At 44.8% G+C, this 24,199-nt stretch overlaps 5 protein-coding genes across 6 annotated transcripts; 2 read left to right on the top strand and 3 right to left on the bottom strand.

Moving 5' to 3' along the window:
* Positions 1–105: 105 nt before the first annotated feature.
* LOC311508506 (dynamin-1-like protein) lies at positions 106–9,567 on the bottom strand. 2 transcript variants are annotated; one of them, XM_084573288.1, is made up of 19 exons: positions 9,336–9,567; positions 8,762–8,903; positions 8,245–8,291; positions 8,087–8,158; positions 6,880–6,966; positions 6,303–6,465; positions 6,082–6,202; positions 5,117–5,248; positions 4,461–4,667; positions 4,114–4,234; positions 3,824–3,979; positions 3,655–3,744; positions 3,478–3,570; positions 3,247–3,300; positions 2,852–2,932; positions 1,848–1,979; positions 1,652–1,761; positions 1,034–1,193; positions 106–932 (listed from the first exon to the last, which is right to left on the bottom strand). In XM_084573288.1, exons 1-19 carry the CDS (start codon positions 9,435–9,437, stop codon positions 876–878), a joined length of 2,127 nt encoding a protein of 708 aa, XP_084429414.1. In that variant the 5' UTR covers positions 9,438–9,567; the 3' UTR covers positions 106–875. The 2 variants fall into 2 exon arrangements, with proteins under 2 accessions (XP_084429414.1, XP_084429415.1); XM_084573289.1 differs by lacking the exon at positions 2,852–2,932.
* Positions 9,568–9,660: 93 nt separating this feature from the next.
* stmp1 (short transmembrane mitochondrial protein 1) lies at positions 9,661–11,241 on the top strand. Its single transcript, XM_084573290.1, has 3 exons — positions 9,661–9,822; positions 10,049–10,102; positions 10,689–11,241. The coding sequence occupies exons 1-3, from the start codon at positions 9,808–9,810 to the stop codon at positions 10,761–10,763; spliced, it is 144 nt and encodes a 47-aa protein (XP_084429416.1). The 5' UTR covers positions 9,661–9,807; the 3' UTR covers positions 10,764–11,241.
* Positions 11,242–11,362: 121 nt separating this feature from the next.
* Positions 11,363–11,697, bottom strand: smkr1 (small lysine rich protein 1; the record flags this gene model as incomplete). Its single annotated transcript, XM_084573291.1, has 1 exon — positions 11,363–11,697. A coding segment is annotated over one exon (297 nt), but the record flags the coding sequence as incomplete, so codon positions are not given.
* On the bottom strand, positions 11,626–20,521 carry dhx57 (DEAH (Asp-Glu-Ala-Asp/His) box polypeptide 57). Its single transcript, XM_084573286.1, has 23 exons — positions 20,417–20,521; positions 20,039–20,326; positions 19,745–19,948; positions 18,710–19,614; positions 18,441–18,625; positions 18,208–18,329; positions 17,773–17,968; positions 17,526–17,650; positions 17,278–17,411; positions 17,118–17,172; positions 16,809–17,023; positions 16,607–16,723; positions 16,429–16,525; positions 16,097–16,270; positions 15,752–15,952; positions 15,265–15,541; positions 14,975–15,070; positions 14,804–14,887; positions 14,442–14,579; positions 14,282–14,356; positions 14,045–14,179; positions 13,652–13,852; positions 11,626–13,354 (listed from the first exon to the last, which is right to left on the bottom strand). Exons 2-23 carry the CDS (start codon positions 20,134–20,136, stop codon positions 13,211–13,213), a joined length of 3,978 nt encoding a protein of 1,325 aa, XP_084429412.1. The 5' UTR covers positions 20,137–20,326; positions 20,417–20,521; the 3' UTR covers positions 11,626–13,210.
* A 1,059-nt stretch (positions 20,522–21,580) lies between these two features.
* On the top strand, positions 21,581–23,871 carry morn2 (MORN repeat containing 2). The gene is made up of 5 exons (XM_084573968.1): positions 21,581–21,780; positions 21,923–21,973; positions 22,042–22,148; positions 22,252–22,388; positions 23,634–23,871. The coding sequence occupies exons 1-5, from the start codon at positions 21,774–21,776 to the stop codon at positions 23,734–23,736; spliced, it is 405 nt and encodes a 134-aa protein (XP_084430094.1). The 5' UTR covers positions 21,581–21,773; the 3' UTR covers positions 23,737–23,871.
* The last annotated feature ends 328 nt before the right edge of the window (positions 23,872–24,199 follow it).

The following is a 24,199-nucleotide window of genomic DNA, read 5'->3' as shown; positions in this document are numbered from 1 at the left end:
CAATAAACAGATTTGTGCTTTTATGCCGTGTTTCAAGCCTGTTTGTGTGTTTTAATTGTGAACTGTCTCGTTTCTGAAACAGTTTTCTATCCAGAAATGTGAATCCAACCCAGTTAAGTGGCAGTAAAATACCTCTTATTTATTCTTTCTCTTGGGAACCATACACAGAAGCACAGTGCACGTTAAATTTCACAGATAGGCAGCGATATGTAAACGTAATTAGATGACTAACTGCAATAGTGCTCATGACATTATCCACATATTTAAATAACACATTAATAAATAAAGATGGCCGGCAATACAGTGTCAGGACGGTGGACTTGCTGTACAGTACAGTGTGGCGACGATAGTGCAAAAATTAAAGTGATGGAGGTTTCCATGGTTTCTGACACATCACAGCTACTCCTCTATGAAAAGTCTCCAAATGAGCGGCTGAATATTACTTTTGCTTTCTTTATAACCCGAAGCCAAAACACTGTTCTGAGTGCTTTGCCAAAAATAGCGTCAAAACTTTCATTTCCACAAAGTCCATTTCAGTACGGGTTAACCACAGCCTGTCAAAAATGAAACGTACTTTGCCTTCGGCTGCACTCGCTTCTTTCTGGAGTTGTGGGTGGTGACTACAGCTTCTAAAATCTTACCTTGAACATTAGCAGACAGCGGCAGTGCATTTTCATGTACTCTAGACAACAAGCATTTCAAATAACTTCAATGAACTTACATTTTCTTTCAAGTAGCTTTCTAAGCCAGTGTGATACCTACTGTACACTAGAGCAGGAATCAACATTTTTATGGTGGCAAATCCAAAACTTCAAGTTTAGACATGATGGGGCGTCGTTCCTTTGGGCATGATGAGGAGATAACAGCTTCATTTTTCACCAGAGATGTGTTTCTCTGATCTCAGCGATCACCTGACTGGCTCTCTGCAACGCCTGGGGACGAGATTAAAAAAAATAAACACATTGACAGGAGTGATAAAAGAACTTTAGTACACCTGGGAAAACAATGCCACTATAAGGTGGGAGCCTGGTACCTGGAGCATGTCGGCAGCCTCCTTGCGTCGCTGGGCCATATCCTCCGACTCGGTCAGCAGGTCGTTGAGGAGGCCAGATTTATACAGCTGGCCAACGAGCTCACTCTGGAGGCTGTCCTTCACATGGTTGACCAGGAAGTGCATCACTGCTTTTGGCACACTGTGGCGGCGGAGAGAGAAAGAGAGGAAACAGACCGAGCAGATGGTTCAGAACAAGGCGGCAAGATGGCCCGGTGACTGCGTGGTTTCCCCAGATGGAGGGGCTCGCGTTTGACCCGGCAGGTGGCCGTGAGCTTCTAAGTATTGAGCTGTTTAAGTAGGAGCTAAATGTGAAATATTTAACCCTCCTGACCTCTACGGGGTCTAACAACCCCAGCGTGAAAATATTTTCAGGAGGACAGGGAGACATTTTAAAGGAACACTAATCTAATTACTTTCTTGCCTGTTCTACTTAACCAAATAGTTTCTACTAAAATAAATCACATATATAAAGTTTAAAGGCTCAGTATTGTCCTAAAACAGCTGGGCGCTATATTTCTGAGCATTTGTTACTTGAAGAAGAATAAGTTGTGATCTTTATTTGAATTTACTGTCGACAAAAAAAAAAAAAAGCCCTACCTGTCTTGGATGTTCTTGCGGACAATGAGGAAGTACGACTTGATGAGGCGTTCGATGACCTCACAGTCCCGCTGCTCACGTGACGACAGCTTCCTGGCGACGGGCACGGGCTTTGTGGAAAAGCAGAAACAACGTTTAATCAGTGAAGAAAACAATCTGATTATCGGGGCATGCTAGTAGGTCTGAGTTTTATTACCACGTCAAGAAGGTTGACAGCTCCTTTGAGGGGGCTTCCGGGTCCAGATCCTGGGGCTTCCTCTCCCTTTTTCAGCATCCCCCTCCAGTTCCCTGTGCCGTCCTGCTCGCCCTGGGCTCCGCTTGCTGGGGGCTGAAACATGAGGAAAGATGGCCGCTATGATTTTAACCAGGCCTCTAAGTTAGTAGAGCGGCTCCTCTAGGTTGTCACCAAGGTTCACCAAGGGGTTAAATGGGAAAGCATGGTTAGGGTATATAGCAGAGTAGCATTAACTGATTAATATGCAACCACAAGTCAAAAAGGCACGTACATGAGGGTTATAGACACAGGAAGCTATATATCAAAATGTTAAAGAAAACCCATTAATAAAGGCTAGCCATTAGCAATGCTAACAGGTGCTAACAGTTCTGTTCTTATAGACTATAATTCTACCACACGCATAAAGACAGTGCTAACATGCTAATCTGTACCATCTACCTGAATGTGTTAGCATTTGCTAATTAGCATTAAACATAAAGTGCACACGAGGCTAACGCTAGACACAAAAACTAAAGTTGCCAAACTTCATGTGGAGGGAAATCCATCCAACAATTAGTATGTGATAAATTTCACTAAAAAAAGAGGAAATAAATCTCCAAAGTCAGTTATCTTCTGGGGAACATGAACAGAGCTGCACTGCCTTCCCTGAGGAAGCACAGATAGCATGGCAACAGAAAAAAGCCAGACCACTCGAGGCGGGGAATCAAAAGTGTTAAAAGGAACGAGAAGAAATATTTTTTCTGTGAGACAATCTTTGGGTAAAAAAACATACAGCAGAAAACACACGTCTGTTAGAGCAAGTCCACACAGGCTGGGGGAAGAGCGAAACACGAGCATCAGCAGACAAAAATCAGAGTGCATGCTAGCAGCCCATGCTCATTCATCCATTCACCCATTTATCCATCCATCCCTCCATGCTCCACCACCAGCCAGGCACAGAGCCAGCGAGCTGCGTATGTGCCCACCTTGGCACCGTCCATGTCTGCTCCAGACGCGGGGGGCTCGCCAGAAACCACAGTTGGGCCTGCCGGGCCTTTGCCAACAGACTAGCAGGAATATGAGAGCAGGAATGGGAAGAGAGAGGGAAAGAAAAAAAGGCACTGAGAAGAAATTTTGGAAGGAGAGAAGAGAGGAGGCTGGCAGTCGTATAAGCTGAGGGGAAGAGAGGAGGGCTTTCTGAGAATGAGAGAGGAGATGTGGGATAAAATTCCTCCACGGAAACTATCCGAAGCATTTGGTTCACAGATCCTCATCCTGCAGTGGTATGAGTGATAAACGCTGCACAAGTCCTCTTTATACCTGAGACGCTGCAGAAATGTCAGAACACGTGAGCTACAGGTATCACAGTTATTTCTTTTACCTTATCCCTGGGCACTGCGGTGGGCAGCTCTCGCATCCGGTTTCTCCTTTGCTCCTGCAAACACAGAAAAACATACTTTAATACTGATAGACAGTCTAAACACAGTCCAGGAAAATGTGCAAGACAATTTATTGGAAATAAATATAAGGTGAGACTTCCAAAAAAGCAAGGTTAGGTTTGCACCTATTTTATTCCGCCAGGAAAATACACATATGTCTTAGGAGTACAGACCTCTATGTTGTTATTCATGACCCCGCAGGCATCTGCAAAGTCTGGATGCTTAGTGTTGATGTAGGCCAGCTCGATTGCAACCAAATTGTGGACCTGTGGTGAGAAAAGCGTTCTGATATAACTTGTTACGTACAAAACCCCCTGAAGGACGGCTGCACACATGCAAAGAGAGGTTACCATCTCATTGGTGATGGGAAGCCTCTTCCTCAAGAGGGAGGTGACTACTTCCACAATGGCCTCGTGCAGCTTAGGGAATCTCTGCAGCTCCTGCAAGACGAAACGACACGATTGCAAATGGCTGCTCGCGAGGTGAAAGATAACGTGCGCGCGCGGCGGTGTCGACGACCTGAGTGCTGTAGTTGCTGCAGTGCTGGATGATCCTCTGCATCTCCTCGTGGACCAGCTCCACGCAGCGCAAACTGGGCTCCTCGAGGCGCTTCACCTGCTTCTTCACCAGGAGCTCGAAGGAAACCTCGGGCACGAACAGTGAGGGACGGGGCCCCTAGCGCAGGAGGAGAGGGGGAGCGGCGGGTTAGCAGGGCAACAAGTGCTAAGTGAGCAACAAGCAGAATGAAAAGGAGAATCTGCAGGGACGCTAATGATGTGGCATTCACGAGATAATGCGGCTGCACTCACTGTTGCGTTCCTGATGGCTGTTAGGATGTCTATAGTGCTCAGGCCTCCCAGAGGATCCACAGACTCTAATGTTCTGCCAAAAGTCTCGTGGAATATGTAACAAATTCGGGCTCCTCCGCACCTGAAATAAAAAACATCAGCGGGGGGATATTAGCTGCAACGTGAACCCCGTTGGCCTCCTCTCCCGTCAGCTCTTCCTTCACAGAGGCTGTGCGTGCCTCAACTAACAAGCTGCATTACATCAAATGATGAAACCAATGCAGCTGTTTTGCTCATTTCCCCTGCGCTGGATCAACAGCATCACCGTGTGGCGGGGAGCGAGAGAGGCGGCAGCGGCCGGTACTCACAGCTCGGCCGTCTCGATGTATTTGGCCGTGCCCTCGATGGTGTTGCAGTATTCTGTGGCGAACTTGGTGATGAGCTGGAGCAAGGTGGCACTCTGGTCCTCGACGGGCTCGCCGTAGCTGCTGAGCAGGGACTGGTACTGGGCTGCCAGGACGTTGATCCGTGTCTTGAGCTCGGGCAGACAGTCTCGGATGTGATGCATCAGTAGCCTGACATTAAAGACAGTAAAAGGGCAGAGCGTTGAATTTCACATGACAAACAATAGCAGCAGTGTCTGAAGGTTGTTTTTTAATGCCAGGGCTGCTTCTGACATCAGACATGATGATGCTGAATCCATATAAAAAATGATCCACAACTAAAGCACCAACAAGCTGCACAATCACTCATTTAATTATCCCTTATTCTACGCCTGAAAACAACACACCCACAATAAACGACGGCCTTTTCTAACACTTAACCAGGTTTTTGGAAGCACAAACGAGGTGAAAATACTTTCTTGTCTATTTTAAATGTGTTAATTTCTGTCATGTCTGCACCCAAAATAAGCAGCTGTTGTCGCAGACTGGATCCACACAGGCTTCTGATGTTTTGTTCTTTTGTTCTACCGTTCTTCCAACTATACTCTTGTACTACTGTCAAGGTTAACATTCACAGTTACCTGTTAAGGGTCCTGGCCAGGTATTTGGTTCCGTTTCTGTTGGCGAGAGACGGGTACTTCTTCTGCAGGAAGGCGTATTCGTCCCGGATGGCGTCAGCCACCGACTTCTTGTTGTTGATGTCCAGCTGGCTCCTAAACGGTTAAAGGCAACAACGCTGATATTTAAGGGATCAAGTCTACTTCCATACTACGATCTGTTATTGCTTTCTAAATACTGCATATGCACCAGTCGGCCATAACATTATGACCACTTGATCATAATCACGGGTCAAGCAAGCTTGTTGTCATGGTATCTGTCAGTAGGTGGGTGATATATTGGACGGTAAGTGAATATTTTGTGATCAAGGTTTTTGTGTTACAAGTAGGGGAAAAAAAATGGGAAAGTGGAAGAATTTGAGTGACTTTGACAAGTGCCAAACTGTGATGGCTAGATGACTGGCGTTGTACCAGTCGCGGTACCCATGCTGACGCCTGTCATCTGCCAATAGCTCCTGCAATGACACCACGAGCATCAGAACTGGACGACGGAGCAACGGAAGAAGGTGGCCTGCTCTGATGCGTCACGCTTTGTGGACGGCTGGGTGCGTGCACGTCCCTTATCGAGGGAAAATATGCTACCAGGATGCAAGGAAAGGAAGTTCACCCGTTGCCGTGGTGATGTGCTTGGTTTGCATCAATGTTCAGGTGGTGGTACATATCAAAGTAACATCCACATAAACGCCAGGACCAAGCTTTCCCGGGAGAACACTACATTGTAATGAGATCATCAATGTTATTCTCTTGACCGCTGTTTTTTTTTTTTTTCTGATCTGTGTATTCTCATATACTTCACTATCAGCATTAAAAATTGATCGTGGCACACTCATCTCTATTGTATTGGATCCACTTATCACTTACATTAAACACTCATCTCCATTATGAGAAGTGCATTATGTCCTAGAGTATTAAACACTGTATTTTTAGACCTGTTGACTACTCCGATGAGGCCCAGTTTGACGGGGATGACTCTGCCCATCAGTACGTCCATAGCATCGGTTCCAGCGTCCATCAGGTCCAGCTTGGTGACCACAGCCAGTGTCCTCCTGCCTGATGAATCACATTAATTCACAAAGGTCAGTGCTGCGATCATAAAGGCTGGTAAAGGCCATCGTTATTTTGAGAACGTCTTCATTTCGGTTTTCCTCACCGTCAGGGTCGACCTCCCGGGCCACCTTGAGAGCCTCCGAGGTGGCCATGTCTGTGTTAGCCGCCGTGACAGCCAGGATAATGCAGTTGGGGTTGGAGATGTGCTTCAGGATTAGATCTCTTATCTGAACCTCAATGTCCTTAGGCTGATCACCCACGGGGACCTGAACGGAACAATGCCAATTAAAGGAAAAGACACAGTACATGTCAGTTTGATTCATTAGACACTAAAGCAAGGGATTTCTCAAATTAACATGTTCAACCAGAGGGGGCGAACTAATGAGGCTGGAATCAAAGCCTGAGTACACTTGAGCTTTAAAAGCAGACGGTTTAGAAGCATCAAGACTGAGTTATTAATTTCCCGTCGTCTACAAATATGAAATCCACAAGTGTCGGCCAGGCTGGGATATTAACACCGGTGACCAGGAATATCTGGTAAATCTTGGTTTTCAAGCCTTTCTTTAATTTAAAGTTTCAAGAAAGGAAGCGTCGTATAACAATTTTGTTTTCCCCAGGGGTGCCAGCAGATCAAAGCCTTGTCTTGGGGAGCTGGAAGTAAGAAGTAGAGCATGAGTTACCTTAGTGATTCCTGGCAGATCCACCAGTGTGAGGTTGACAACGTGAGGGGAAAATATCTTAAGATGAATGGGTTCATCGCTGATTCCCTGCAGAGGGACAAGGAAAGAATAAATGTGCACTGCTTCACTGAACGTGTCCAAAAAAAAAACAGTTAGCCTCAAGCTACTGGACCAGGAAAAAAAAGTTGCTTCACATTTATAGTGTGAGACAGATTATATAATAAATAATATAGATATATTCTGGATACATATATTTATTTCCCAACAGGTGTTCCTGACTATCATAAAATCTTGAGCTACAGTCAGGCAACATTTAAGAAGGCAAACGATCCTAATGCTAACTATGTCTGCTAGCTCTTTAAGTAGCTAATGTTAGCAAAAGGAAACATATATCTTCCATCCATCCACGTGGGACTTGTGATATAATTTCATACCATTAGTGCCTTCATTGTGTTAGAACATCTATTGTGAATCATCTCTTCACGAGGGCTGATAACGTTTTTGTTTTTTTTGAGAAGCTATTGCTAACTTTGAGGTTCTGGCTAACTTTAAAGGATAATGCTACTCTCGACAGTTAGCGGCTAACAAGCTAGTAAGACCACTCACTCATAGAGCCGGGGTTACGTAAATAACTCAAAGTTGTACACTGCTAAATGAAACAACTCTTCCTTTGGCTTCTTGTCAGCTTTCTAGAAGCCTCCACACCGCCCTAGGGAGCAGTGACCTTAAACTACATGCCATGAAGTGTTAGTGTGATTTTCCACCGTGACCTAAAGTTTGATAACATATAAGCTCTGCTGTGAAATCTACTTTCTGCAGCTCGGGGCAGTATCCTAAGCCTTTACTCACTTTCTCAGAGCTGGGGGGGAAAGTTGTGTGTGTCCTCATCTTATTGCATCTGGGATATTTTAATTCTCTCTTACATGCGTTAATAGACACTAATCCTTAGTTTGCCTGCAGCTGGCAGAGAAGTTGGAGATAGGTTTCTGGCTGGTTAAAGAAACTGGGAATACATTTCTCATGTACTGCTTATATATATAAATATATATATATATATATATTCTGGTTAAATGTGTGAAGATCTCAGATTTCCTCCACCCGTGCCTTAATACTAGGTCATCAGAAACGTTCATCATAACATCCTTGAGTCGTTCTGAGAGCTGACTTTCACCAGAAAACATCCTCCCTCCATCCATCCATGTCTCACCTTATTATTCCCAGACACTCGCTCCGTTTCATTTTCAATTTCTTGCCTGATTTCATCAAAATCTGTGTAGATCTGCAAAGAAGAAAAACAACAGCCGTCACAAAAAGTAAAACTTAAGTTAATTAATTAAATACTTTTTGTATAACACAAACACAAACCTTGTTTTTCGTGTGCAGAAACTTGCCCCACTCTTCACCTTCTCTGCCTGTAAACCATAATGAAACACAACAGGTTGCAGTTATAGCTTAGCATACTCAGGCAGATGGCAACTGTTAGGAGGAACTACTCTTTGCGGGAGGCTAAGAAAGCACGACTAACACGAGGATCGATGCCTGGCGGCGGCTATTGTTGTGATGAACGAAAGCAGCTGGAATCACAGGTGGAGCTTTGAGGAGGAGCGGGGTAGTGGGGCTAAAAGAAGCTACTCCAGGGTATTAAAAATGAAAGCACCTTTGTGAAGCACAGTGTTTTTTTTCACATCATGGCACCTGCAAGTGATTGAAAAGACATTGACTTTAAAACTGATGCTTGCATGCATGTGTGCGTGTGTGTGTGTGTGTGTGTAGGGATCTGAAAGCTCTGTAGGTGTAGATATAGGAACTTAGCTTAGGTATCACAGTGCCTCTGTGTTAGAGTCTGAAACACTGCAGAGATCTGCTGGATGTTGGCACCTACCGCCGTCATCATTTTTCCTGGCGTCTCCAGGTTCCACGTGGACCAGCTGGAGGATGAGAGGTCGCCGGGTTACAACGCCAGTCCCACGAGGAAGCAGGTCTCTGCCAACCAGGCTCTCCAGCACAGAGCTCTTCCCACTGCTCTGGAGACACACAGTTGCATATACAGACACAGAGGGGTCAGCATTTCTGATTCAACACACCAGCACAGCCTCATATGGAAACATGCTGCATCACACCTAGAGCCAGCAGAGCTAATGGCACCTGTCCTCCTCAAACACTGACCTAGTTTTAGCCAACAGAGCCTGATGTGTGCATGCGGCTCTTGAAATAGCTCTAATTAATCAAAATAGACACCAGTGCAGATGAGAATGGCAGCAGTCAAAATGGGATTTTAGCATAGCTACACGACTCCACGCGATCTCTGGGAATTCATTTTAGCACGTCAAATAGCACTATTGTAATAATTAATGTTAGTCCCCATGCATACATGTGTATCTCTGAAGCAAGGTTATATAGTTAGCATGACAGCCGCTCAGTTGTACACACAAAGTGCACACAATCACACATTTTACCTGAGTCCCCACTACCGCAATCTGCGGCAGCTGTATAACATCCGCACCCACAGTGTTGAACACATCTTGGAGCTTGTTTATCACCGGAATGAGAGCCTCCATGCTCGTCGGTTACTGAATTAAACCGTTAAACCTGTTTTTTCGAGATGGAGCCAAAGTCATTCAATGTCCCACCGATACCACCATTGCAACAACACCCACTGGACGGCCCAGGGGTTTTGAGAAGTGTCGGAAGTTGTAGTTCTTCAGCGGCGATCTACCACGGCTCATGGCTGAATAGAGACTACAGCGCAGCTTCTGGGAAGACAACGCGAGATTGAATTATCTCGCGCATGCGCGTTATTTTTGTTGATGACAGGCTAGCTTCGCTGGACTGGCTTGTTCGAGGTCTCACTCTAACTTTGAACCGACTGCCTGTTTTTTTGTCACCGCATTTCCATTCGCAGACCTTTGGTGGCATCGTTATTCAACCATGCTACAATTTCTGGTGAGTTAAATGGATATTTTTAATCACAGTGTCGGCATTTGTCAGGGATGCTGAGAGATGCCAGCGAAACTAGCTTAGCTAATGTGTTAGCATAGTGACAACTGGCTGTCAGTAAAAGTCGTAAAGCATTGCGTAAATACGGAAATAAATGTTTATTGGGTCAAATCATAATTCCAGTAGCAGAGATTAGAGATTGACCTTGATGAAACTTGTGTTTGTCTTCCAGGCTGGATTCACCTTGGGGAATGTAGTGGGGATGTACCTCGCTCAAAACTATGAGGTAAGTTTATCAGCCTTTTAACTTTTTGTTTTTGTTTTTTTGTTTTTCAACGAATTAGCTGTTATCTCCTAGTCTGCACCATACAAACCAGGCGTGTCTAGAGAAATGTTTCCGTCAACAACATTACGTGCCACTTCAAAAGTTACACCTACAACAGTGACTGTTTTCATGGTGGTGATGGTAAAACAGTTATAACGAGGTGCTGAAACAAATCTAAATCTAATTCATGAAACTACATAGTCTTAATCCACTCAAACACGCATTGTCTGCACTGACTGAGCAGCTGCAGAGAACATTTAACTGTACAAAAGACTAAAAATAAATAAATATATGAAGAAAAAAGCGAGAACTCTGCAGCTAAATTCCTGAGTTTTTTCAATGGGGTTCTGCATTAAGTCCTCCAGACTGGCTTTAACTGAGCCGTTCAATCAGAGGCGCAGCTGTTTGCACCACAAGCTGGGATTGGACAGAAGGGATGATTGACAGCAATACCTCACAATTCAAGCATGACTCAATGTTACAACTTTAATAATAAAAGAAAGGCTGTATATATAATCTATAAATAAGTGTAATCTTTCCTGTCTAGGTTCCCAACATAGGCAAGAAATTTGAAGCCTTTAAGAAAGACGTGGAGGCCAAGAAGAAGCCGCCGTCAGAGTGAGGAGACCGGGACCATGTTGCGAGAACAGACTTCCGTCTGCAAAGGAAATATTTATTTTACAGGGTGCTGATATAACATGTGTACATTTGATAAAAGGATTTACTATGTAAAATACAAACAGTGCCTGGAACAGTATTTGTTTCTGCCCGTAGTTTTAAAGGCATGTTCTCATTGTAGCCTGTATTTATTAGTAAAAAATGACTGGATTTAAGGAATATTACAACCAGTGGGATCATCTTAAACCCAGGTCTGTGGCACTGGTGGCTGGTCTTTTTTCTTTTCTTTAATAATGCACTGTGGTGTTTTAACTTACACATGTCATTCAGAAGATGTGTGTGTTGTTCTCTGAGGTGAACATTAATGCAGCTTGCTTCTACGTATTCCATCTTGTCAATAAGAACTGCCAAACTTTTTATCATATTAGTACAAATACAATCCTGAATCATTTAAGCGCACAATAAAGTTGCAGATAATGAATTTTAAAGTCTTTGTCTCGTGAATTGTGAAATCTAAACTGGCACAGTTTGCTTGTCGTTACACACATGTCCATCAGATGGCGCCACAGGGAGGCATTTAAATCTTACCCTTCAACTATAATAGAGGGGAAAAAAAGCTTAACTTTGGCAGAATTTAGGATCTACTTTTTCTTCTTGCGCTTTGTCCCCTTCTTCGTTTTCTTCTTGTTTGACTTTGGCCAGCCGAAGCCTCTGAACTCCAGGCAGTCAGCTGCATTGTGGGAAATGTAGTAGACATTTTCCCTGGCTGCTGGGCTCAGGATGTCCACGTCTGTCTTGGTGGATTTGGCACTAGAGGATCTCTTCTTGGGCTTTTTTGGACTCCCGTTCTTCTTGGTCGGCTTAGAACTGAGGGACCTTGATTTCCTAGATTTGGTGGCCTTGTAAGAAAATAAGGGATTTACTAAATATATGCTTGATTATATAATCACTTTATAGTCCTGATAGTTATTGTCACATATACTTTACCATAGTGGAAGATGTCAAGGGCACTTCCAGTTTAATCAGATTATTTACCCATCTGTTAAACAACATATTCACATAGAAGAAGGCTTTAATAAAATAATTTAATTCAGTGGTTAATATATAACAAATTAAAATATATATCTTACCAGTTCTGGACATGGCACTGTTGTAGGTGGCAACCAAATAGCTTCAGCTGGGATACTGATACCCCATTTGTTTATGTCCTGTTGTCGTAGAGACAGAACAGACTTACTCATGAATGAAGGGGTTGTCCTCTCCTCCCACAAACCTGTAAATCCTTCTGCTGCATCCGAGCCAGGGCTCAAACACAACACCGCTTACAAGAACTGAGCAAGAGCAAATTACAGTCAGCCATGTTCATTTTATTTAGTTTTTTTTTTTTTATCTGTAGTGCGGTGGAATTCATCACTTGGTAAGACAGCGGCTTTTAAGTTCTTTGGCATCTCCCACCTGGTTGTAAAAGCCCTTGCGTGGTTTTGACATCACTAATGTTTAAATACATTCAGTAAATGTAGAACAAGTGAATACCATGCAGAAGCTCTTGGATCTCTCAGTCATGCATTACAAATAAATACTCATAAGCTTTGTTTATACACAGTTCATTAAGTGTAAGAAATCCAATATGGACCCAAGAAACCTCTCAGTTGTGAGCAGGACACACAACTTAAATTAAAAATGTACAGTACAGAAAATACAGCGGTGTGAAAAAGTGTGATTTCTTGATAGAGAACGTGTGAGGCAGTAATCAGGCCTGGGTGTGGCTAGAGAAACTGAACTCAGGTGTGATAAACCACAGTTAAGTTTTAACAGGGGGCAAACTCTTTTCCACACAGGGCCATGTAGGTTTGGATTTGTTTCCCCTTAATAATAATAATAATAATTCATTTAAAAACTGCATTTTGCGTTAACTTGTGTTATCTTTGTCTTATATTTAAATTTGTTTGATGATCTGAAACATTTCGGTGTGACAAACACGGAAAAAAATAAGAAATCAGGAAGGGGGCAAACACTTTTTCACACCACTGTACGTGACATCAAATGTAACAATCAGCTGAGCGCCAATTTACTGCACTGACCTTTTTTTTTTTCCTCTATTGCTGCATGTTGTAAACAAGACTTTAGAAACAAGTGCTTTAACATATCACCTGCATAGAGCCATTTCTTTAAAAAGCCAGTAGTGCAGCAACAGAATAACATCTTTGTGTAAACTGATAGTTGTGGTAAAGTGTCAGGTGGCAACGGGGTGGTGTGGCGATCGTCCTTCAAGCTGAGGACCTCCCTTCAAGTACAGCGTTCGCCCTGTCGAACCTTGAACGCGTTTCCAGCCGTCTCTCCTTTCAACGGATCATTAAAAAATGACTCTGTGGCAGTGATGCAGGAGCACAAACATATTTGCACAACAGAGCTGCCTGCATTTGAGCCCTTTTTGATGACGACAAAGCGGAGCTACTGCGTGGAGATGAGGTGGACGATCATGCGGATGATGCGGGAGCCGCGGGGGCAGCTGCACAGGTCCATGCTCGGGTTCCTGATTTTGTCCTCCAGCAGCTGGTCCAGCTCCCAGCGCAGCTCCTTCACCAGCTCAGCCACCTGGGGAACACGCACACATTTAAAGATTCAAGTTTAGTTGAATATTATATCCCTGTGTAATTACAGTTTTTTTCCTACTATGTAACAGTATTTCTGAATTATGTTTTTGGCTGTGTGTGGTGACCTCACAAAAGCCTGTTAAACCTTTAAAGCATATTAAACTACTTTACAAACCGCTTGTAAACTTTTTATAACATCTTTTCTCGCCGAGGTCTGGGCCATGCTAATTTATCATTTAACAGAGACATTTTTTTTTCCTAAAGCGATACGCTCTGCGTTATCGTTTAACCCTCTGACCTGATGTGAAGATGCAGCAAATCTGATCCATCCATCATCCAGGGAGATGACAAACTCTCCTTTGTGCAGCTCTACGTTGACCTGACCGCCTCCAAACAGCACCAGCGGGTAGACCGACACCATGCTGCAGTCCCTGATGAAAACACGGCTCGTTTTCACCTTCTCGTGGTAAACCAGGTAGGGGCTGTCGTAGTGGCGGACCTGAAACACGGAGGAGAGGTACAGGGTTTGAAATCAACAACACTTGTGGTAGATGCTAGTCTCAAAGCTCTTCAAACTGTAGGATTATTTTCGTGTTTCCTCTCCTGCATCATATGGTTCATTGATGTAGCTGACCGATCCATGCCTAAGACAACTTATCCAATGACTCAGTTTAGCATCTCATCCTCTCACCGTGTAGTTGACAGACGACGGGTGCACGTGGACGCAGCCGTCGTTCTTGGTCATGAAGCGGAGCTCGTTGGCTTTGGGCTGCATCTTCATCGCTCCTTTGCTGGTCATCTTGTAATTCCCCTGAGGAGCTCGTACCTGGAAAACCACCACATCAAACACGTGATATGAAGCATGAGGCCGTTTCTCATAGTTTTTTGTTTTTTTTAAATTCTAACGACGGAGGCGGTAAAAACGCACCTGGACCACATTGGGATAGAGAGCAGCACAGAGCATGGCGGACATCAGCCGGATGTTTTCTGAGTTGAGGTTTGCCTGAGAAGCAAAACATACATTTTCAGACATTATGTTTATCAGAATTAATGCTAGATCATTGAATGAGTGTTTGAGTGTGTGTCACCTCAGGACCAGTGGCCTCCAGGACGCCATCAGTGCCCTTAGAGCACATGCGCTCGATAACCCTGGCCCTCAGCCCCTCCTTGATGAAGCCGATGTCAGACAGCAGCTCAGCGAACTGCCTCTTCAGACTGGCGATCTCCTGTAGAGGCCACACATTTTAGGAAATGTACACGATTCAGAAATAATATCTGAATACCTCATCAAAACATTCTGATTAGATATTCCAACTTAACTGTTCATATGGATAACATCTTAATCTGATTATTAGTGGAACACCGGTGTCCGTGTAAATGTAGCTACTGTCGGACAATGTCTGATAATCCACAATGTCAACGGGTCCATATTTAGACTGGGCTGCCTTACCTGCAAACCACGCCAAGACAGGAAGTTCTCCCTGCAGTAAACGAAGCCAGCCTGGTGGCCGTTCTGTGCAGCACCGCACCATCGCTGCAAGAGAGGGATAATCCATCAAAAGCTATGTCAACGCAGTTACATAGCAACACAGGCTTCCATAGAAATAAGCACAGTCAGTACCTTATAAGCCTGTAACAAAGCCAAGTGGTCACTGTTGGCCAGAGCAAAGGCCAGTTTCTTCTCATTGGCTTCCTCTCGCTTATCCCAAGGAGACACCTGGAAACAGACCAAATGCAGAAAGTAAATGCACCAAGACGCTTTTGTTTATAATTTTATGGGGTCAGAATAATCACAAAGATGAAGTAGCTGGTTAAGAAACTGTACTGCGACATAAATGATCCTAGATTTAGCGTTGCGGCTGCAGAAAAGTGACACATATGGTCTCTCAACAGTGTCGAGCTGCCTCTTACAAATGGTGATTTGAAGGCCAGACTGGCAGCGATGGTGAGAGCCGGGTCGAGGCAGCGAAAGATTGCACCGAACAGCATGAGTTTCCCAATGCGCACGTCGACGGGCAGGCAGGCCAGGTGGTAGCCCAGCGGGGTCAGCTTCTCGTCGACAGTCAGAGCTCCCAGGTCCTGGAGGCGCTGCTTGGCCGCGTCCAAGCTTCCCATGGCCGGGGGCTCGATGAGCCGAGAGAAGACCGACTCCAGCGTCAGCTCCGCAAACACGTCCAGGATCTTGATTCTGTCGAAGGGAGTGTAAATAAAAGCACGGTGAAGAGGACCCTCATCTGACCCAACCACATTGGACACCCTCACAGGTGCTAAACCAGCTTCCCCTCCATTTTCCAGCATAAATCCCTACAGCCTTGTCGTACATAAATCTCCACTATTTGCATTTGCAGAGACAACAAAGCCACTTGGCGTCGTTTAAAGAGCAAACAGATGGATGTACCGGAGGCTGATCTGCTCCAGGGGTACTCTCTGGATCTCAGGCAGCTGTTGCTCAGACAGCTGGTGTTGGAAGCAGTGGCTGGTGAAGAGGTGGAAGCAGACGCCCGAGGCCACACGACCTGCTCGACCCCTCCTCTGCAGTGCGTTGGCCCGAGAAACCCACGAGTCCTCCAGGCTCTCCATGCTTTTAGATGCATCATATCTGAAAACACAAGCAAGAAATGTGAATAAATATTCCTTCAGTGACTCCAAGCATATGATACGGCTATTTAAATGCGGTTGTTAAATTAATAAAACAACGTAATTTACACCCAGAAATTTCTATGCGAGCATATTACAACGTTACCTTTTCTCCTTCATCTTGCCGGAGTCGATGACGTACACCACGTCGTCAATGGTTACCGAGGTCTCAGCGATGTTGGTGGAGATGATGATCTTTGTGACGCCCTCTGGAGGCCGGCTGAAAACAGCCTGCTGCTCCTCATTGGACAACGTCGAGTGGAGTGGATACACCACACACCTGATGTGGGAGAAGCACAATCACAGTTAGAATTTGGCTAACGAAGGTTTTACATGTTGTTTTTTTAATGACGTGGGAATGTTCCTGCTGGAGGTAACAAACAGAAAATAACACAAAGCATGACTTTTGCCGATTAAGAGGAACTGTCGTCCCCAGACCTGGACGTGCGCCTGTTGTTGAACATCCTGTTGGACTGGAGCTGCTCATACAGCATCTTGATTTCAGCGAGGCCAGGCAAAAACACAAGCACGGCACCTGTGAAGAAACCCCAAGAATATATCAACACACAAACTGAAGGAACAGCAGCTGGACTGATTTTATACAGAGGGTTCTTACCTGGTGGGTAGTTGTGTTTTCCATCCACTATCCACTCCAGCAGGCTTTCCACCAGGTCCATGTTGATCTTGTCCAGGTCCATTGCAGCAATCGTCTTGAGCACAGACTTCTTAGTATCTGCATCAGCAAAAACAGTATTTAATATTAATGCACTGAGAAGCAGCAGTTTGTTTGGTTTAAATTCAGGAGGTCCACTTGTTACCTTTGTATCGGACTGTGAGATCCTGCAGGCTGAGCTGCTGGTCTGGGATAGAGTCTTTGACAAAGTCCTTCTTACAGAAAGACATGAAGTTCCAAACGTCATCGCCCAAGTCATCCACCACGTCCCTTGTGTTGCCTTTGCTTCCTCTCCCACTCCCGGAAGAGAAATTCTGTTTCCCTGAGCGCATATAAGGGCTGCCGTCCTCAATGACATAACTGGGACAAGAGAGCAAAGTGTGTGGAGTGAGTACAAGACACAGACACTTGGTTATTAAACATGTAGAGAGACACAGGAGGAGGATTCTCTTACCCGGTTTTAGCGATGGCATCTTCAAGAAAAAACTGATCAACGGGGAAAGTACGCCCTGGAACAAGACATATCCATTAAGAGGGAGAGAAAAGATGGACTGCACTGAGGTGCAGACAGAATATAAAACTCACAGGTTGAGTGTAATATAGACGAGGATTACCTGGTATGTGGATAGTAGGACAGTTGTAGAAATACTCAGAGAAGAGGTTGGCGTTAAGAGTAGCACTCATTAGAATAATCTTCAGGTCTGGCCTTTGAATAATTAAGTCTTTGAGCACCAACAGGAGGAAGTCACTGAAAATGATTAGAAAAAGGAAAATTATGGATATCATTTGAGATCAACCTGACACTGACAACTACAAATTAATGAAAATACTTTCTGCACCTTATCCGAGTGAACAATCTCACCTCTCTTCCGTCCGCTCATGCACCTCATCCACAATGACATGCGTGACACCTTTAAGGTCTGCCTCGCCCTCCAATCTCCTCAGCAGCACGCCTGTGGTGCAGTACAGCAGTCTGGTGGCTGACGTCTGAACAAGGAAGTTATTTTGCCACATTAATCGAGACAATTACCGTCGATTAGACACAGTTACTAAAAAGCCAGTACTTCAGAATACTGGATGCTAGAAGTGCATGTTGAATGAATTCTTACCCTGACACTCTCCAGGCGGATCTGGTAGCCCGCAGAGTTGCCCAGACTCTCTGCGCGCTCTTGTGCCACTCTCTGAGCCACAGAGATGGCAGAAATGCGGCGCGGCTGGGTACAGATGATGTTGGCCACCTGATCCGCTGGACCGCTTAAAGAGGCGTCCAGAATGAACTGAGGAATCTGAGTGGTCTTACCACACCTGCAGGAAAGTAACAGAAAATGGACAGATCTATGGTCAAGTACAGACTGAGCTTAAAAAACAAAACAAAACCTAACACATGTTTTCTTTTCAATACAAAACTATACTTTGAGAATGTATTTTAACTAGTAGGAGAGTAATGAACCTCATAAAGTATAATAATAATTTCAGCTTTCTGTTAAACCAAATCAAGTTTGCACAAACAGCATGTGTGAGGTTTTGTGTACGCCTGAACTCACCCTGTCATCCCGCTGACCACCAGCACCTGACAGTGGTCCAACACATCTAGGATGTTCTCTTTTTCTCGCCAAGCTGGGAGTTTACTCCTCTGCTCCAGCATTGACTTGAATTTCCTAGATGACTAAGGTGACAGAAGAAATAAAAAGAATGCATTAAAACACTGTGTCGGAGAGCTTGTCGAGTAAGATAAATCAAAGACGAGATTTTTTATTTTTTTTTTGCTCAGTCCCACCTGTTTCTTCTGGAACTCCCGGCACAGCTTGCCGTTTTCTTGCAGTAGGTTGCCCATCTTCTGATTGTGCTTATTCACCATCTTCTTCCTCAGATTGACGTAACTCTCGTCCACAACAGGAACAGCTTTGTCTTCCTCGTCTTCTTCCCTCTCATAAAGATCCTCGGCCTCTCCAGTATCTTTCACTTAAAACACAGGATTTCAATATAAATACAGTTCTGTAAGTTCAATGTAAAGAAAATGTAAATGAAATGATCCAGTTGACTCACCATCTATGTGTCTCTGGTTGTTGGGTGTAGCCGTCCTCCTGTTGTTTGTGTGATTACTACTGGTGGTGCTGCTACTCCTGGTCTCCTCGGAAGCATTGCTCTTCACGCTCTTACTCTTCGCTATGGCGAGAGAAGGTGGAGGAGCCACCACAACAGGTGGAGGTGTGCTGTATTTGTGATGGCCGACAGCCAACAGTTCCTTCATGGTAACTTCGTCCTCACATAAAGTTATCAGAGTGTAAACGACAGGTTCGTTGCACTTCGCTGCAGCTAACGCTTCACCGAATAATCTCTCTGTCACACTGATCCTCCCCGCAGCCCCGAAAGATTTGTCATTGGTACTGAAGGCAACTATCGGTGCCTGGAATGGGTAACGGTTCCCTTTGGGGAAACGAACCTCTAGTTCATACTCAGGAGGAGAATAGCTGCTGAAGCCAGGCTGGCTCGGGCCCATCAGGTCTGAGGAACCAGACCCAGGATTCTCTTTTGGGAGGGGTTCATGTTTGAACTTGCATTTGTCTCCAAACCGGCAGCCTTGACCTTTCAGGTAGAATCTACAAATGTCACGGATGTTTGCAGCTTTTCGACCATTTCGACCCTTATCCACTCCCGCGCTGTTGGAAGCACTGTTTGAGAGGAATGAGAGGTCCAGGGTTACAGTCCAGACTGCGTTGGCAATGCGCTCGCTGAAACGGTCGCCATAAATGGCAGCTAGGGCCAGAGATTCCTCCTGTCTCTGGCTCAAGCATTCATCCATGGGGATGCCGTCGACGCCATCGGGACCAACCGCTTTCTGGCCGTAGCGCTCCGTGAAAACCTGAAGCAGGAGCTGTTCCAGAGTTGCTCCAAAATCTCCACCACCAGACTCCAGGGCCTGTTTGCTGCGCTCCCTGTCAAAACCATACCTATACAGAGGAAAGGTGAGAAAAGAGAGGGGTCAGAGAAAAAGTAAATATACACCAAACTCTTTTAGGTTCAATCTTGGCAGGCTCACGTACAACATTCAAAATCTGAAACGAAATAAAAGACAATCACCTGCAGAGTTTTCCTATTGCAAATAAGGAGATGATAGGTTCAGGTGTTGGCCGCTCATCATCATAATCTGGGTCATATTCTGGGCTCTCTGCTCGCTCCACAGGCTCATCATTAGTGGCCCAGAACTGGCCTTCGTCACGGTGATCCAGTTCATCGAATTCCTCCTCTTCCTCTTGTGCCCCTGAGTAATCTGAACCAGATTCACTGAAGAGGAGATATTGGTATGAGTCTTTTCAATTAGTCTCCTTCAGCAAATGAAGCTCAGTGTGTGCATGTTCATAAGCATGTACTCACTCATAGGGCTCATCCAAGCCCTGGGTCTGTAGATGCCGCAGCAGCTCCTTCAGTTGCTCTTGGTTCTCGTTAGTCATGAAGATCCTCTGCAAGGGCATGCTGCTCGCTTCTGGCTTGAAGCTGTCCCCGGGCTTCGGGTACACCCTAGTACTCGCCAGGGACCTCGGGAGAGCCTTACCGCTGCTTTTCCCATCCCTTCTACTATCCCTTTCTCGATCCCTGCCTCCTCTTCCGCGACCCCCATCCCTGCCACCGGAACGTCCACCGTCGCCTCGTCCTCTACTGGGTCTGCCAGGGAAAACACAGAAGGAGGTGAGAATAAAATGAAATAAAATGTGCACAAAGATGATAATCAAGTGCTTGACTTTGATTTTACACCTGCTGGGACGAGCGGGTCTGAAATCAAGGCTGAAATCATCATCGTCGTCATCGAGCCAGTGACCTGCTCCTGCTTTCCGACTTCCACCTCCACCTCCGCCTCCGCCTCCCCTACCACCACCTCCTCTTGGTTTGTTAAATTTCCCTCCTCCTCTGTTCGGCTTCCCACCTTTCCTCCTCGCGCTCATGTCTCTGCCAAAACAATACCATCTTTAAAATCAGCCTACCTTGAAAAAAAATCACTACCAAAACACCACTCCTTTCTTAAAATAATCATACTCACTTTCAGTCAGTGTCCTTTCATTGCAGCAAACAATCTTGGAGGAGAAACGCATGCACTGGGCTTTGGAAGTCTCCAATAATCCTGGATAAGAGAGGAGCAGAGAGAGCTGCTGGTTGCGGAGGCAGAGCAGGCAGATACTGTACATCCACTGCAGAGCACAGAGTCGGATAATAGCTGTGGGGTCGCTCGCTGTAGCACTGTCGGTTCAAGTGCGAGCAAATTCGATGGTGGCTGACACACGGCGCTGGTGGCTACAATTATGCAATCAAAGGGAAACACTAACAACTCTACCGGGGGGGCATGGCCATTTAATTCCACGGCTAGACGGCTAGGCAGTGTGTATTATTAGCAAAGTACAAAAGAGCGGCGCATTTGTCTTTTTTACAAATAACGTCACGTTTTGTCTGGAAGTTAAGTTTCATTTTCTAGTAACTGGCAGCTCAGCTAGCTAACATGCTAACGGCTAGCTCTCCTCACTTTTGCTATGTCGAGCTAGCTCAGAGAAGCTTCCTGACAAGTCGAGAGGGCTAAAGAATGGCATAAAATACAGAGACGTATCATGAAGTACAAAATGAGCACAAAGACTAAACTTTAATTACTAATATGAACAAACCTGAGCCAGCTGTTCTGAACACCGGCTACCCTGCATGCCTTCCATTGGCCGAAAACTCAGGGTTTAAAGTTTCTCTTCCGGTTTACGGTTTTTGTGATTTTTGTAAAAAAATAAATAATTTTTATTTTTTTTTATTTTTTTTGTTCACTCAACTACACTAAATTCGACATATGTTTGAGTAACCCGGCCTTGAATGAAAAAGAAAATTCTGACATTAAAACTTTTCAAAACTAGCTTCGTGCTAAATTGGTAACCACGGTAACACCAGCACAACGCGGAAGTTGGTTTACAGTTGGAACTGTTTATCTTTTGGGGGCCGTCTAAGTGAACAAATATAAGCATAAAGAGCTGGCTTGTGTCATTTCATCAACTTTCCAGTCCCTGACGTCTTTTCAAATCTCCAAAGTTGGCACAGCGATATTTCCCGACAACCATCTGCCAGCTGGGGGAAGCTGTCACGGATGTCTGGTGGGGTGTGAAGATCTGATTTCTAACACCCAGCTCTCTCTCACACACACACAAGTCATTCTGTCTTTGCTATGATGCCTAATTAAAAAAAGAAAGATTATTTGCATGGAATTTGCATGAGGTCAAATGTGTCTGTTTACAGGAGAAGGCCCTATTCAGATCTGCTACGTTTTCCCTAATGGGGACAGATATGGTGAGTGATAACTGGTTGATTTAGCTCTGCACACTTACTACAGCTACATAACATCTGTGTCTCAACAGAAGGGGAGTGCAGCAGATCTGAATCCGGAGCGATGGTGAGGAGTGGTACTGGTAAACACACCTCAGCCTGTGGCATCATATACACTGGAGAGTGGAGCGAGGACAAAGTTTGTACCTGCTGTGTGTTCATGTGTTTACCTCCTTACTAGCACCTGTCAGTGTTTCCGGTTAGTCATGCACGCTCTCTGTTTTGTTCCGCCCCTGTCCCAGATGCACGGCAGAGGGACCCTGCAGCATCCCTCCGGAGCCAAATATGAAGGAGAATTCAAAGACAACATGTACCACGGCGCGGGAACGTACACATTCCCAGACAGCACCGTGTATAAAGGTCACTTTCACAAGAACAGGTAAAAAAAAGAAAGAAAAGGCATCTATTTTTATATTGTGTAATCTCCTAAACTAAAAGGTTACACAACTGCACTAATAATATGGATTGGAGTGTTTGGCCGAATGTTTTTATTCCAATTTTATTGTAAACTGGATAAAAAGAAATTAGTGGTTTTATCCTCTTTAATGTGACACTTCACGATACAGTTGAGAGGTAGGATTAAACATTTTGACAGCTGTGGTCTTATATATGTTATTACAGTAAAAACTGAAACCCTGACATTGTTAATATATGCACTGCCTGGGCAAAAAAAAATGTATTTCTTCACCAAGATCTTGTATTGATGATGGGAGAGTCTGACCACTGAGCAAAGCCTTCTCCAGCACATCCCAAAGATTCTCAAAGGGCTTAAGGTCTGGACTCTGTGGTGGCCAATCCATGTGTGAAAATGATGTCTCATGCTCCCTGAACCACTCTTTCACACTCTGAGCCCCATGAATCCTGACATTGTCATCTTGGAATATGCCCGTACCATCAGGGAAGAAAAAAACATCCATTGATGGAATAACCTGGTCATTCAACATATTCAGGTAGTCAGCTGACCTCATTCTTTGGGCAACATAATGTTGCTGAACCTAGACCTGAGCAACTGCAGCAACCCCAGATCATAGCACTGCCCCCACAGGCTTGTACAGTAGACACTAGTCATGATGGGTGCATCACTTCATCTGCCTCTCTTCTTACCCTGATGCCCCCATCACTCTGGAACAGGGTAAATCTGGACTCATCAGACCACACGACCTTCTTCCATTGCTCCAGAGTCCAATCTTTATGCTCCCTAACAAATTGAATTGTTCCGGTTAGCCTCATTGATTAGTGGTTTTCTTAAGGCTACACAGCTGTTCAGTCCCAATCCCTTGAGTTCCCTTCACATTGTACAAGTGGAAATGCTCTTACTTTCACTATTAAACTTAGCCCCGAGTTCTACTGTTGTTTTTCTTCAATTTGATTTCACCAAACATTTAAGTGATCATCGATCATGAGCTATCAGGATTGAAAGATAATCACCCATGCAGTAATTATCCAATAGGAGGCTCCTACCTATTTGCTTAGTTAAATCCAGGTGTCGACTTTTTTTTTTTTTTTTGGCCAGGCAGTGTATATGAAATGTATTCTTAAGCAGTTCCAATCATTTTTCTGATGTTACGGCAGCTTAGTTGCATGAGGTGTACGATTTTAAGATGTCTTAACCGGTGTGTCGCAGGTTGGAAGGAGACGGGGCCTTCATTAACACACAGGGACTGGTCTGGACGGGCGAGTTCCACAGCAAGGCAGCGCTTGGTCTCAAAATGCAGCTCAACCTTTAGGCGAAACTAGCGTTAATATCCCTGCTGTGTACGAAACATTAAAAAATTATCTACTGTCTTCACACACGGTGCATGGTTCATTTTGTGCATGACATAAATTTATTTTATGTACAATATTCTGCCCATGTATATGTACATAATAGTGGGTAAATATCTGCAAAATCCATGAGTCATGTCTGTTGCTCAGAGGTACTCTCTTGGCTCTGTCTCCTGCTGTGGTGGCTGCAGCTCTCCGGCACAGAAACCGCCTCTTTCTGCAAGCGTCAGTTCACCTACAAAATCACATTGGGTTTATTATTTTTTTTTCTGGTCTCCTGTCACTCTGTTTTATGCACAACAACTGTGAGTACTTGCCACGCTTATTCCTAAAACACATTCATGAGTATTAGTGGCAGGTTTTATACATTCCAAATACTTAACTTTCCAACTGAAGCATTAAATATGTCTCACTCCCGGCTTACTG

Source organism: Chelon labrosus (genome assembly GCF_963514085.1).
Source record: "Chelon labrosus genome assembly, chromosome: 23".
In the NCBI taxonomy this organism is placed as follows: Eukaryota; Metazoa; Chordata; class Actinopteri; order Mugiliformes; family Mugilidae; genus Chelon; species Chelon labrosus.
Note: the sequence above shows the minus strand (reverse complement) of the source record. Positions and strands in the feature narration are given on the sequence as shown.

Excerpts from the sequence above, each read along its gene's own strand:
- morn2 (XM_084573968.1), top strand. Across the intron at positions 21,974-22,041 it reads CCCTAATGGGGACAGATATG|AAGGGGAGTGCAGCAGATCT; the intron begins GTGAGTGATAAC and ends GTGTCTCAACAG. Across the intron at positions 22,389-23,633 it reads GGTCACTTTCACAAGAACAG|GTTGGAAGGAGACGGGGCCT; the intron begins GTAAAAAAAAGA and ends GGTGTGTCGCAG.
- stmp1 (XM_084573290.1), top strand. Across the intron at positions 10,103-10,688 it reads ACCTCGCTCAAAACTATGAG|GTTCCCAACATAGGCAAGAA; the intron begins GTAAGTTTATCA and ends TTTCCTGTCTAG.
- LOC311508506 (XM_084573288.1), bottom strand. The coding sequence starts at position 9,437 with ATGGAGGCTCTCATTCCGGTGATAAACAAGCTCCAAGATGTGTTCAAC. Across the intron at positions 8,904-9,335 it reads TTGCGGTAGTGGGGACTCAG|AGCAGTGGGAAGAGCTCTGT; the intron begins GTAAAATGTGTG and ends GTGTGTCTCCAG. Across the intron at positions 1,194-1,651 it reads CGCAAGAACATCCAAGACAG|TGTGCCAAAAGCAGTGATGC; the intron begins GTAGGGCTTTTT and ends CCGCCGCCACAG.
- dhx57 (XM_084573286.1), bottom strand. The coding sequence starts at position 20,136 with ATGCCCTTGCAGAGGATCTTCATGACTAACGAGAACCAAGAGCAACTG. Across the intron at positions 19,949-20,038 it reads GGCTTGGATGAGCCCTATGA|TGAATCTGGTTCAGATTACT; the intron begins GTGAGTACATGC and ends TCTCCTCTTCAG. Across the intron at positions 17,412-17,525 it reads CATGAGCGGACGGAAGAGAG|TGACTTCCTCCTGTTGGTGC; the intron begins GTGAGATTGTTC and ends AATCATTTTCAG.